Here is a 13152-nt window from a genome sequence, read left to right as displayed (position 1 = left end):
GAAAAAATGAATTACAGAACACTTACGAACATAACTGCTTTTTAGAGAAGCATTTCCAAACGGGCCATTGGAACATCCATCATAATGGCTATATGACAGAGTAACAGAAAAATTTACCATCATTGGTTCAAACTGCAATGGACTGATGTCTCAAACGGTTAAGAATGTTTACCCTTTGCACTCGAGATCCTGTATTCAGATTCCTCTCTCCTCCAATATCGCTTTTATACAAAAAAAATAAATAAATAAAGTGTAAAACCATCTAACAGCATAAAAGAACTATACTGGCATTAACACAATAGAAGGAAATATACAACGTCGTGCTTGACAGTGTCAGGTAAAAATAAAGAACAAGAAAAGCTCAATGAGGGCTCAAAACAATAAAAAGAATATGCTTTCAGCTGAGTAATCACAGTACAACACTAGTACGTAAATGGTAAAAACCAGAAAGTCAAAAACCTTGGGCCATTTACAAATTCATCGACGCCTATTCCGTGAGTAGCCTGGGGATCCTGTGTTACCTCTGTAGTTTCTGCTGGGAGAATCGAGCGGTCCCCTAAACGAAGCATAAGCACGTTTAGCTGATTCAGGTACCGAGTCTAACGGAATTGACTCCACAAAACATGCTGTATTGATGTGAGTCCTCTCAAGCTCAGCTTGAAGTAATTCAGAGCTATACTGCTGGGCAAGTGCCTGAAGCATTCAACAAATTACTTTCGAGTTATTTGCATATAAGAAAAAGACCGGGAACATAGAACTTTACTACGAGGTTTAACATGACAACCAATTGACGTGGTAAAGATTTCTTTCATCCTATTTACAATCCAATATTATTATTCTAGTCGACTATGCATACGTATGCACACATAACTGTCACCATTATCCAATTAGTCAACTTGGCATTGTGTTTTAAACATTGTACAAGAAGAAATCACTAGAGAATTAAGGTTTCTTACAATGAGGTCATCGGGTGACACACTCATCCCATCCTGTCTATCATCAGCCGCCTCTTCACTTCCACGTGTTGCTCGTCGATTATGCCCTGGATTCTCCACATTTTCTGACACATTCTCAGTGGCTTTATCGAGAAGTATGCCTTGTAAGGACTTCAAAGACTCCCTTGTACCCGCAGTTAAATATGGATTTAAAACAGTCTCGAAGTATTCAAGCTGCATTATATACACAAAAGGGAAATCTCTTAGAACCACATATGACTATGCATGATCAATGATGGTAATGACTTGCTCACTCCCAACGAGATATCACATGAAATGAACACTCTGTAATTTTCTATTTCACATCAACCTTTCAAGGTTTTATTTTTGTCACATATACATATACATGTATATATGTATATATTTTTTCAAAGGAAGTTGTAAATATATGCATAACGTGTTGGATACATTATTATCTTATCAAAATAAGGTGCATTTAGAACAAAAAGGTTTTATCTCAGAGAATATCATTCATCGAGCACCCAAAGGAATGTGGAGCAATTGCCATTTATTGTTGCTCATCACCAAAGCCATATGCAAATTAAAACATCAACTTGATACAACATTTATACTGCAAAAATCTTTTACCTCAAGCATCAGCTGACAGAAACCATTTGCATCAAGTGACCTAAGATCTTTCGATTCATATTCATGGAACAGGCTGATAAACGTGTCAATTAGACCTTCAACAAGAATGCCAAGCGTCTTGTCCAATAAGGGCTTAGCACCAGAGAATACCTGGATAGTCGAAATTGATTTCATTAAGTTTATTAAGAAGACGACTCAAAAGTTAGAGCTAAGAATATGAAACTGCAAATATGCATAAGTCATAACAACTGGAAAATAACATACAGAAAGAAAAAAAGAAGATATTTACATGCTCATAGGAGCAGGCAATGTACCGATTCATACTATGGCCTAAAGAATAAAGACACTAAAAATTAATATAATACATGGCTTGCACTAATTACCTCTGCATGCACAGCTACCAAAGTGTGCAGTAACTCCACAGCAGCATCACGCACACCCTGCAAGACACCATTTTATTATGATCTTATTATGAGATTCCAGTTCAGTTATTGAAAAGAAAATACTAATAGAAGTACAACTACAAATGCTAAATTCTAAAGTTTCTTACTTTTACAGCAGGTGCTGCTCCCCATTGAACACCAGAATCCAACAAATAGTTCCAGGCAGCAGTTCTGATCAAATTTGCCTGAGAGGAAAGATAACTGTTAAGTTTCACATAAAGGACCACAGAAAGTGCATCATAACTTCAATCCATGTCCACTTGAATTTCGTGAGCAAATGATAGGAGCAAAAATGTCAGCCGTGTTCACATAAAGGACGGAATGATTGCAGGCAAATTTACTCACACAACTGGACAGGTGTTGAACCTGAAAAGTTGCAAACTCACCCCTTCCCCAAAAGAATGGGGAGAGAATATGCCATGTGGCACAAAGGAAATGGATTGCCTTATTATAAACAAAGTAAAAAGAGATTCTTTCAGAAAGGACGCACCACTGCACTCATACAGTTATATCATATATGAAGTTATGAACACATCAACAGAAGTGGACCTATAACTTTAACTACATTTTCTTAGCCAAGAAGGCAGTAAATGTAGAAAATGCCCACACAGTAACACACACTGACAAACGAGAAGAGCAAGATAATATAGTAGACCTCCAGAAGATGTGCTTGTGTGTTGGGGTGTTCAACTATACCTTAGCAAAAGTATATTGCTCAAGGACCTTCTCTTCAAGGCCAGAAAATGACATAACTAGGTCTTGTACGTCACCATCCTCCTCCTCTCTTTCCCTTTAAAAAGTAAATAGAAAATATATAGCAAGGTAATCAGGCATAACCAAACAGATCATATAAGTGCATAAAAGTTTTAAACCATCAATAAATGAGCATGAGTCAACTATCAATTGATGAGCATCACCTACTGGTCCAATGTTTTGTTTTTGTTTGGGTTTTTTAACTTTTTTTATAACCTGGAACATCCGCATCTTTGACCCAACTAACCTCTAAGGGAACATTTTGACCCTCCATTTCAAATGGCCAGGAAAACCCATTGGTCTATCTACTTGACACTAAATTCAATACCACCTTCAATATCGCATTCTTATCACAGGTGTAGCAAATTTTCATGTGAACTAGTAGATTTCAACAATCGACTTATGCATTTTATTTATTTTATACAAGTGTTATTGGGGTAGGTCTCGGGTTCGAGACTTGGGAGCAGCCTCTCCATAAATGGGGGTAAGGCTAGCCGACATTCACCTCTCCCAGACCCTGCGTAAAGCGGGAGCCTTGTGCACTGGGTATGACCTTTTTTTTTTTTATTGGGGTAGGGGGAATTGAACATAGAACCTCATGTGGATGAGTAAATGCAGTTAACCATTTGAGCTAGAAGCCCCTACTTCACAAATGAATCTTTAAACAAAAGAATAATATCCTAAAGCCTGCTACTAACATACAAATTCCAGTCCGTCTTGATCCAACCAAATAGTTACTGGATATGACTAAGCCATTTGAGAGTGGAAGATACAAGATAGTAGCCAATATGATTTCTGGTTCTTGGGTTCTTACTTCAGTGGATTATATACAACATTCCATATATCAGGTATATCCAACTTCCTAATAAATAGGGCAAGAAACATGATGATATCCTAAGGTTCAATGAAGAGAAAAATAGGGCCCACATACCTAGACTGTAGCCAGATGTGCTTGTAATTTTTGTACAACTCATAAGAAAGTTCTTCTCTGCAATAGCCAACATTACTCAAGACTATTAACAACTGTTGATGTGGGCCAACACTACCTGGGAGATCAGACTTTTCTTCTAGGGTATGAGAATATCCATTTTGTACATGTGAACTTCCTTTGGATTTGTTTACGGCAAGCTCACTTCCAATGCGCTCTAGATGACCTGATTAGTGTGCAGAGAATGGAAGCATCACAACTGGACATTAAATACTTAACAACATGAAGTTGAGTTAGGTAGTCATCCATCATACCTGCAAAATCGAGCATACAGTTCAAAAAGGCAAGTCTGACAGATTCTTGTGTTTCTTGGAGTTGCATGAACATTTCTTCTGACTTCGTAGCCTCAGTTCTTAAAGATTGAATCATCCTGAAATATATAACTGTTAATGATGAACACATAAATAACGAGTGAATGTTCTGAACTTCTGCAGAGAAATGGGTAATGAACACTTAATCTTGAGCTTGTCTATCACATAAAAACCCTTGATTAAGTCGCGTTTAGGGACTTACAACTTGATTTGATCCATTGCTGATGTCATAACATTACGGAATGCTAGAGGCAAGAAAGAGATTGTGTAGGGAGATTTATTCCTTTCAAGAACTGATACAGGAACCCATGTCTCGTCTTTTGAAATCTCTGCAGTTGATGCCCGCATCCATGAGCAAAGCCTTAGGATATAAATCTTTGTAATCTCCGACTGAAGCGCTCGAGTTGCAGTTACTATAACAAAAGCAAGTCCAACCTTCAGAACACTTCAAGAAACCAGCACATTGCAGGTAAAGAGAAAGCTAAGATACCAGCAATAGAAGGAGCTGATTCCTTTGCTTGGAAAGCTTCACATGCTTTAGATATTTCTGTTATGGCATCCCTCATATACGGTTGCAGAATATTTGATTCTTCAAGATCACGGAACGTATTGCAAACCTACATCAAGAACAAGAGTAATAAAATTATAACTACTTACCGAATGTGGGTTTAAACTGAAGATATGCAAAGAACGACAGTCAAATGGAGTTTGGCATGAGCTGATACTAAATTTTGATCTGAAACATATAAATACAGCAGATAGAATTAAAATACATTTTAATATTTATATTTGTAAGGCTCCCTATCTCTGATTAGAGTCATAAGACAAACAAAAAAGAAATATAGCAACTTAAATTTGAAGGAAAATCACCATTTCTCTTTACACTATCCAGATAGCCTTATTTCTAAACAAAATAAAGCATCAAAGAATGTAGAACAGAGTTGATCAAGAAAATTTGTCATTCTGCAATTACAATAGAAAATACTCAGTTTTACTAAAAATTACAAACCATATCGGTAAATTTTGTACTCAAACATATCCACGTTCATCTATGTACCTAAGCTTAATGAACTAAGCCTTCCATTTATGTAATGCTAATTGGTAATAAGCAGGTCCAGCCAGCATACTCACCTTGACTCCATACGCGGATATGGTATTCCGTATCATTCCAGCAACTTCATCAAGAGAATGAGTGGAGTATTTCCCATTTCCAACTTTATCCTCAGCTTTATTTGCCGGAGCATTAGCATTTGATTCAGTAGAAACTTGGGACGACTGTACAATTGAAAGTCATAAGAATGGAAGTGAAATCATCTCTCACAGAAAAAAAAAATGATCACTTAAATATGGCAACACAAATATAAATATGGTTTTTCATCACTGAATTTGCATGATGGGTCAGCGAGAAAATGGGAACAGCGGCTTAAGCTATTAGGTGTAGGCACTTTCCAGAGGTGGAATCTTCTAGTTTTTCCTATTTAACCCGAAACCAATCGACCTAGCCATGAGCAGGTTGAAGAGAGCTCTAACAGGCATTGGAGGACCGAACCCACGTATGTGGAAAAATACGGGGATGAACTGTGGCTAGGGGTGAAAGGCCATATAGCTGCTTCAATCAGTGTTGAACACGCAATAGGTTTAAAGTTCTCCATGCATATTATCATAAAGCAGCTCACATAAATATGCACCAGCTCAAATATGATGCTTGAACAAACATGACAGTATAGAGATACAGAAATCAACCTCTTCGGCATCAGAAATAAGAATACCAAAAGGAGGGAAAATATGCAGAAACTAAGAAACTCCGGTTTTGCAGTTTGGAAGTTTACATTCTTTTTCTCAGGTATTTATGTTAAAAAGTGATTTTAAGGTTTGGATAATTGGATGTCCATACTCCACAGTATAGCAGCTACTGACTGACTAGGTATACTAAGAACAATCTATAGTTCTATCCATTACATTCTTCACGTCTCATGTTGAATGAATATATTTCACCAATGGAAAAATGGATACGTAAAAGCAAAATAATATCATTTAAAAAATACAAAAAGAGAAGGTAAAAAAGTAAATGAGAGATGAAGTGGGAGATAAGCATGTACTGGGGAACATTGTAACTAACAAGATTTCCCTGTGGAATATTGTAATTTTACCAAATTACAGTGTATTGGTAAATTCATCATATATTGATGGTTTTCTAAATAAATAAGCCGGTCAAAGTTTCCAGCCTACCTTCTACAGTTGACTTCATATTGCAGTATTGATGTATGTGATTAAGGAAAACAGCGGTATGTTAACAGACCAAATATAATTAATCAGTTCTATGAAACTGTATCTCTTATCATACTAATGCATCGGAAGACCAAATATATTCATGTGTGCATTACGTGCATGTAAACATGTATTTCTGGAACTGTTGAACAAAATACAGAGCAAAAATTATGAGCTGTATATAAGACAAAACGCATGAGCATCATTAGAAGACAAATTTTATAAATAAATAAGAGTAGATCTTACATATATGCCGAAGTTAGAATAAAGTGTTAAACATACCTTTGCGAACTTTCCACTGAAAACAGAAAGTGCCACTTTCCAGAAAGCTGGTATGTGATGGATAAGTACAGCAGTTAATCTGCGAATATACCTCCCTCTAAGAGCATCAACTTCTTCACCTGTCAAGTCTACTGGCAGAGAATCTACTGGAAGGTGGTTGTCCCCAAAAGAATAGTTGACATCCGACTGACAATAGTGTAAAAGAACAAATTGTTAAGCACTGACCCACTCTTTAGCTGTTCCTCAGTGTAAGATGATCCAAGGATTACACTTACAGATTCATTTAAATCTTCTTGAATCTGCCTCCATCTTGCATCAGACAGAGCCCTTTCACGTAACTCATTATGTAAAGTCTCCATCCTAGCTTCATGATCTAAGGTGCACTTCTCAAGCAAACCTCGAATTCTGTTATTCTGAAAAAGAAACGAACAAAAAGAATTCAGTACATTGACAATGGGCACCCCTCTAGTTGTTTCTTAACGCGTACAGTCATATTCAGGTGCATAGGAAATTCAGACAAACCATGTCCTCTGTTTTTATTCTGACTGATTTTTATCACATGGTGTGAGGGAAGAAAGAGATTGTGTCAGAAAAACGAACTAGGGTTTAACCTCTCTTTTTACTAAGAACGAGATTCTATTAACATGGAGAATGAGCGACATGCATAGGAGGACGAGATATCCACAAATTAAAAGGAAAAGAACATAAATATCAACCATCAACAAGTAAGACCACTCCACTAGAAATACATATTACATAAATTTGGACCACCCCATTCCGACGCCAGACTGTAACCCTTTATTGCCAGTATGGTCCAGATTCAGTCTGGCAAGATAATTGTACTCCATCCACGTGATAGTGCAGTGATGCAAATCTAATTTTTAAGCTTCCATTCAAAGATTATCCTTGTTGAAAAAAAAGGCCAAACTGAAGGGACTGATGCATCTAACTGTGATCTAACAAATAAACAAATTTGGTATTGCCAGTAAACACTGAAATTTCATTATGATAATCAAATGGTGGTTCTGTTTTAATTGATTTTGAGCAAGGACGCTCCTTGATTTGCATATATAAAAAATAGATGTTCAGATCATTCAAAGATATGGAGACAGTCTACCGTTCCCGCTTATATGTGGGCCTTTTGGGTCTTTTTATATGTATCTGCAACAAGATAAGGTCAACGGCAGAACTTCCTAAAAAGCAGAGAATCCCCTGCGACTAAGGGCAAAGAAAGCTCCCCGGATCGAAAAAGGCCTTTCCTATCACCAGAGAGCACATACTATGTGCTTAATATAAGTTTGGAACAGCAACTGCAAAGATTTTAATCAAGACGTCCTGCTTTGGTTGGTTTATCATTATTTCCAAAAGCTTTAAGCTATTAGAATGTGGCACAATAATCTTTTTATACTCAAGAGACTGGATTCAACAACCAAGCACTGCAATTTCGAATTCCAATGATAATAATCATGATGATTAAAATTCTAATCAGCATTGCTTAGTTTACAAACAAGGAAATTTAAAAATAAACAAATAAATCCCATGTATAGTTACAAATTTACTAACCTGTATATTTAAATAGTGCCATACAGGATCTGACTCAGGCTCCAGCTCCAATAACAGCCTCACTGTGTTTTCAAGCTACATTAAGCATAATAAAGTTTTTAGTAGAAAATTATTAAAAGAATAAACAATAATAAATGCTAACAAGCACGAAAGTATGATAATGGTAAACAAGATATGGAGTCTCACGCAACAACTCACTTCAATGCATGTGCATCATTTTGTCTAGTAAAATCACCCTATCAACTCTCAAAAAGTCATAGGTGAAAAATGGGCCCACAAAGATTTCAAAAACAAAAAGGAAATGAAGAAAAGAAGAGATTATAGGTGGTTAACAAAGTCTTCTGTTCACAACTTTTTCAAAAATCTTGAGTTGTTATAACGTAGGCCAAGAATTATTTTATATTTTCATTCTTCCTTATATGGGGTCTTCTTTCCACCAATAAAGCTAAACAAATGGAATTCAACATAATACTTGGAGCTGGGGGTTGAAACTATAGAGGTTCAACTCAGAACCTTCTCTTCTCATACAGAATAAGCTTAATCACTGCTCAACAACTCAAGCTCTAATGTAAAAATTCAATCTTCGCTTACAAAAACATGAGGGGGACCGTAAGCCTCTTAGACTAGAAACAATTTAAGCTTTTCATCACTTTTACAACTTTTCCAATAATCTTAAATGAAATTCTAATCTTTGAGGTTTAATTTGAAAGTTAACCAGATAGCAACTGGTCCTTCACCTTACGATATGCTAGATAATGACCAAAAATGTGGAAGAAGGATAAAGGAAAAACTCTACTTCTGCCAGTGAAGGACCTGTACTTTGGAATTCATGACTATAGCACTAAGGACAGAACACCTCATGGTACTTTCATTATTGGTAAGAATATAATATTACCGAGATTTACATGTTGAGCTTACATTTGTTAAATCTATTTGTGGATCTTCCATAGACTTGTAAAGCATCCCTTTAAACTCATGCATCACTTTTTCAACCTCTTCAAGTACACGTTTCAGTATTCCCACCTGCAATAAAATGATAGCAAAGGTACATCTAATTTAGTAGGAACAGTGCACTCTAATGCAAAATGATTGAACAGATTAGAGAAATCTAATAGCGTACTAAGCTGTATTTATTCTGAATAAAGGGAAATGAAACCAGCTGTCTAATAGAGTCTTGTGACAATTATTATCAGGACCTTGCAAAATATTTACTTATGAATTAAACATAAATACAAGACTAGCATATATGCGACTTTCTTTCCAAACATATGTACAAGACTATCATAGATGCGATTTATGAGCTTTAAAATTATCTAATTTTACCCACACAAGAAATCTAATTAATAAAGATTGCTTATACATGAGAAGGCAGAGCTATCGATTTGGCCTTCTTGTATTCCCTAACTGCCAAGTCATATTCTCCCTTGCTTATGCTACCACGAATTGTACTGGGCAAGTTGAATAGCGTTCGGAACCTCTGTAGCATTCCTTGCACAGACCTGATCTTCTCAGCTTGAGCCTATAGTCATACAAAACTAGATGAAGCTTATATCATCCAAGTTGCATAACTGCACATAAATCTCCAACCAAATAAAAAATTTAAGTCTTACCAACCTGTCTCTCAAATAGAGGCTGGAATGCACGATTAGCCAACGAACTCACTCCTTGCATACAGTTAAACAAATGAGAAGTGCCTGAACCTTCAGGGTCTTCTTCAATCCGTTTTAACTTTGACTCAATATCTGTGCAATAATCAACATCTTCCACATCAGAAATCAAGAAGCATCCCACTTAACTAGTATCTATGTTTCAAATGAGCTTTCACATTTTTATACAGTAGGAAGAAATAAATAAAGGCACTGGGAAGTTGTGTCTCAATCCAATAGGAATAAGCTAACAAGCAAATTTTAAACATAAAAGTAAACCAACTGCCTTGTTTTGATGTGCTTTCCACAGAGGTACTCCAAATTACAAGTTCAAAAGTGGCTGTTCATATTATGTCAAGATAGGTGTATTTTAATCACTAAAGCAATTACATCTCTCAAACAAATTACAAGAATAGGCATGCCAGTTGGAAGTCCAATCTTTTAAGCAACCAGAAGTGCATGACAGGCGCTGATGACTTCCAGCTAGATGCTATTGGATAGTTACCACATGAACAAGATGTCTCTACAAGATTAACATGAGGGTAATGCAGAAAGGCTTACGTTGACAAAGTGATCATAACAATTAGCCATCCCTTTAATTCTAGGGTCTGAAATTAGGAAGACTACCGAATAATGTTTCTCTATTTTACATTTTACCTTCCAAACAAGTAACCAAACTACACTATGTCTAGATATTACATATGGCACATCTTTCGGTAATTTCAAAATTTTGAACTGTAAAACACATCTAAAATTAAGCATCTCCATAAAAACCAGATCCCCGAGTGAGATGTGACAATTTCTTACCATCAATTGTGGTTTTGCAAGAGACAAAGCAGTCAAAATTGTCTTTGACCAGCTGTTTTCTCTGCTGAGTCCGTCCTTTAAGATCACTTTTTAGAGCAAGAGCACCCGCCTCCAAATCTGCTGCACCAGTATCTTGGTGTATCCGTGATATAAAGAGCTTGGCATCAAATTTCTCAGAGAAATACAACAACTTCTCTGTAAATAATCCAATTCACGTATTAGTGTTTGTTAAGCAAAACGGCAAGGTGGTACTAGAAACTAGAAACTTGGAAGTCAATTAAATACAAAGAATAAGAAGATAATACAGCATAGCAAGAGCGAAGGTGGTACATTACCACGAAGGTTGTTATCCAGTTTGTCATCCTTGGACGGAAAATGGTCCGACGACTCAGTAATCAATCTTAACGTTTTGTTGTCTATGATCCTGTAAGAACAACACAAATGCAAATGCAGGTGAAAAGTGAGACCCTCCACTCTTAAATAAATTCGGAAAATAGTGGAATAAAGTACTAACCCCAAGCCTAGGGGATCAATGCATTCCATGCCCCGTGGGAAAGACTGCAAATTGTTAAGCCCCTTTCGTGCCAAGCCTGCTGTCGAAACTTTGCGCTCAACCTTTTGGGCCACCGGTGCTGATCTTGTCTCTCGCATTTCACGAACCCTACGAGCAAGCTGCCAACACAAACCAAAATCATTCCCAAAACTGAAAACTCAAAGCATTCAATTACCCAATTCTCTTCAAATGTGTATTATATGTATACCTCGGCCTCGTCGACGTGCTTCCAGATACCGGGCTCTCCGCCGTCCCAAGCGGCATCATCATCTCCCCGAGAACCACGTCTGGCGGCAGCAGCAGCAGAAGCGGCGCTGCCGCCTCGATACCGCGCGCGCTGCTGATCTTTGGCGGTGGAGTCCTCATCGCCGCTGGATATGCTGAGCATGTCGACATCAGATTCGTCGTCGTCGTCCACCACCCGCCGCCTGTTGCTGGTTTTGCCGGCGTGATTGGGGGCAGGAGAAGCGGCGGGTTTCCTCGGCGGTTGCTGGTGGGGCTGCTGGACGTAATTGGCTACGGGGGCAGAACGGGAGTTGCTGGAGGTGGGCTTCCTGTAGTTGACGTCGCGCTGGGCTTGCTCCTTGAGAGCCATCTGGAGGAGCTCGTCCTCGTCGTCGCCGTCGCTCGACATTGCTGGGGATTCTGCTGCTCCCTCGACTCAATTTCGCAATTTCAGATTTCAGATTCCGAATTTCTGAAAAATCAAGAAAACAAATTGTGGAATCGGAAGGATCTGTACTTGTTTCCCACCAGAAAATTGAGATCCAATTATATAACACAGCTACCGGTTGCGTTTGGCATTCTGTTCCAATCGTCAAACGAAACAGTGTAATGGACTGAAACCATTTTAAGCCCATATACTCGGTCTCATTTTTTTATCCTTGTCAAATAATTGAAATTTGGAACAAAAATGCTAGATTGCACTGTGGACATTTCGTACTCTTTATTACTTTTCTTTCTTGTCAAACATGAATTTTGTTAGATTAAATATTAGATTAGTCACCGATAGATAAAGGACTCACGCCGTCATGAAAGAATTCAACTCATTTTCAACGCTGCAGTAAAGAGCCACTTGCTACTCTTTATTACTATTTCGCTTTTAGTTTTTAATGTTTATTTTTTGTGTAGAGATAAATAAAAAATTTTGACTAGAAAAATGATGGTGAGAATATGAGTGTTCTAAAAAATTCCCGCCTAGGCGGTTAGTTATCGTCCCAATTAATGCCTAGGTATTTGAAAATTAAGAAATGACGCCTAAACCTGTTAAAGCGCTCTCCTAAGACCCGCCTAAGTTGCGACTCACTTAAATAGAAAAAAATATAACTTTCATTTTGCATTTTATTTATTTTTTTCAATAAATTGTAAGGTACTTGTTGAATACGTAAATGAACTCATATTATATGCTTGTTCCCCATGTTTTCTTTATGTTCCAATGCTTCATAATATATATGTCATTTTATTTTGTAGTTTTTGATGAAATTATATACATTTTAAATATAAACAAACATTTATTTATACGAAATATAATAGATTTACTTAAATTCGTCTAAGTTCCATCTAGTCGTCTAGACGTTACATCCCAGCCTGCCGCCCGACCAACTTCTAACGTGTTTTAGAACCTTGAAGAATATATAATGAGAAGCGTATAAAAAAGGCACACAAATCAAAATCTAAACCTTTATTTTAAGTTGATTTCTCTTTAAAACTTTGTTTTTATATGCTATTAGATGTGTTTATTCTCTAAAATGAGAAACATTTTAAGTTTTGATATTAATAAGGCCAAAAACACTCTAAAATTATAAATTAAGGAGGGATTATTCTATAGATATAATTGAGTTTAATTGATTTGTAGATATTCCATATATAATTTTAATTCAATTTCTTCGAAATTTATGAAGGAATTGTGAGATTTATGAATGCTTAAAATACTTCGGAAGAATTGTGAGATTTGT

The 13152-nt window shown here is 36.9% G+C and overlaps 1 protein-coding gene across 1 annotated transcript; it reads right to left on the bottom strand.

Moving 5' to 3' along the window:
- Positions 1 to 263: 263 nt before the first annotated feature.
- On the bottom strand, positions 264 to 12083 carry LOC103418458 (exocyst complex component SEC5A-like). The gene is made up of 21 exons (XM_008356583.4): positions 11406 to 12083; positions 11159 to 11316; positions 10980 to 11068; positions 10645 to 10839; positions 9806 to 9933; positions 9552 to 9710; positions 9110 to 9214; positions 8192 to 8266; positions 6904 to 7041; positions 6629 to 6814; positions 5210 to 5353; positions 4569 to 4695; positions 4281 to 4491; positions 4022 to 4137; positions 3711 to 3933; positions 2723 to 2816; positions 2134 to 2211; positions 1967 to 2023; positions 1584 to 1733; positions 957 to 1169; positions 264 to 693 (listed from the first exon to the last, which is right to left on the bottom strand). The coding sequence occupies exons 1-21, from the start codon at positions 11829 to 11831 to the stop codon at positions 478 to 480; spliced, it is 3288 nt and encodes a 1095-aa protein (XP_008354805.3). The 5' UTR covers positions 11832 to 12083; the 3' UTR covers positions 264 to 477.
- Between the last annotated feature and the right edge of the window lie 1069 nt (positions 12084 to 13152).

The sequence above is a fragment of the Malus domestica genome, chromosome 02 (assembly GCF_042453785.1).
Source record: "Malus domestica chromosome 02, GDT2T_hap1".
In the NCBI taxonomy this organism is placed as follows: domain Eukaryota; kingdom Viridiplantae; phylum Streptophyta; class Magnoliopsida; order Rosales; family Rosaceae; genus Malus; species Malus domestica.
Note: the sequence above shows the minus strand (reverse complement) of the source record. Positions and strands in the feature narration are given on the sequence as shown.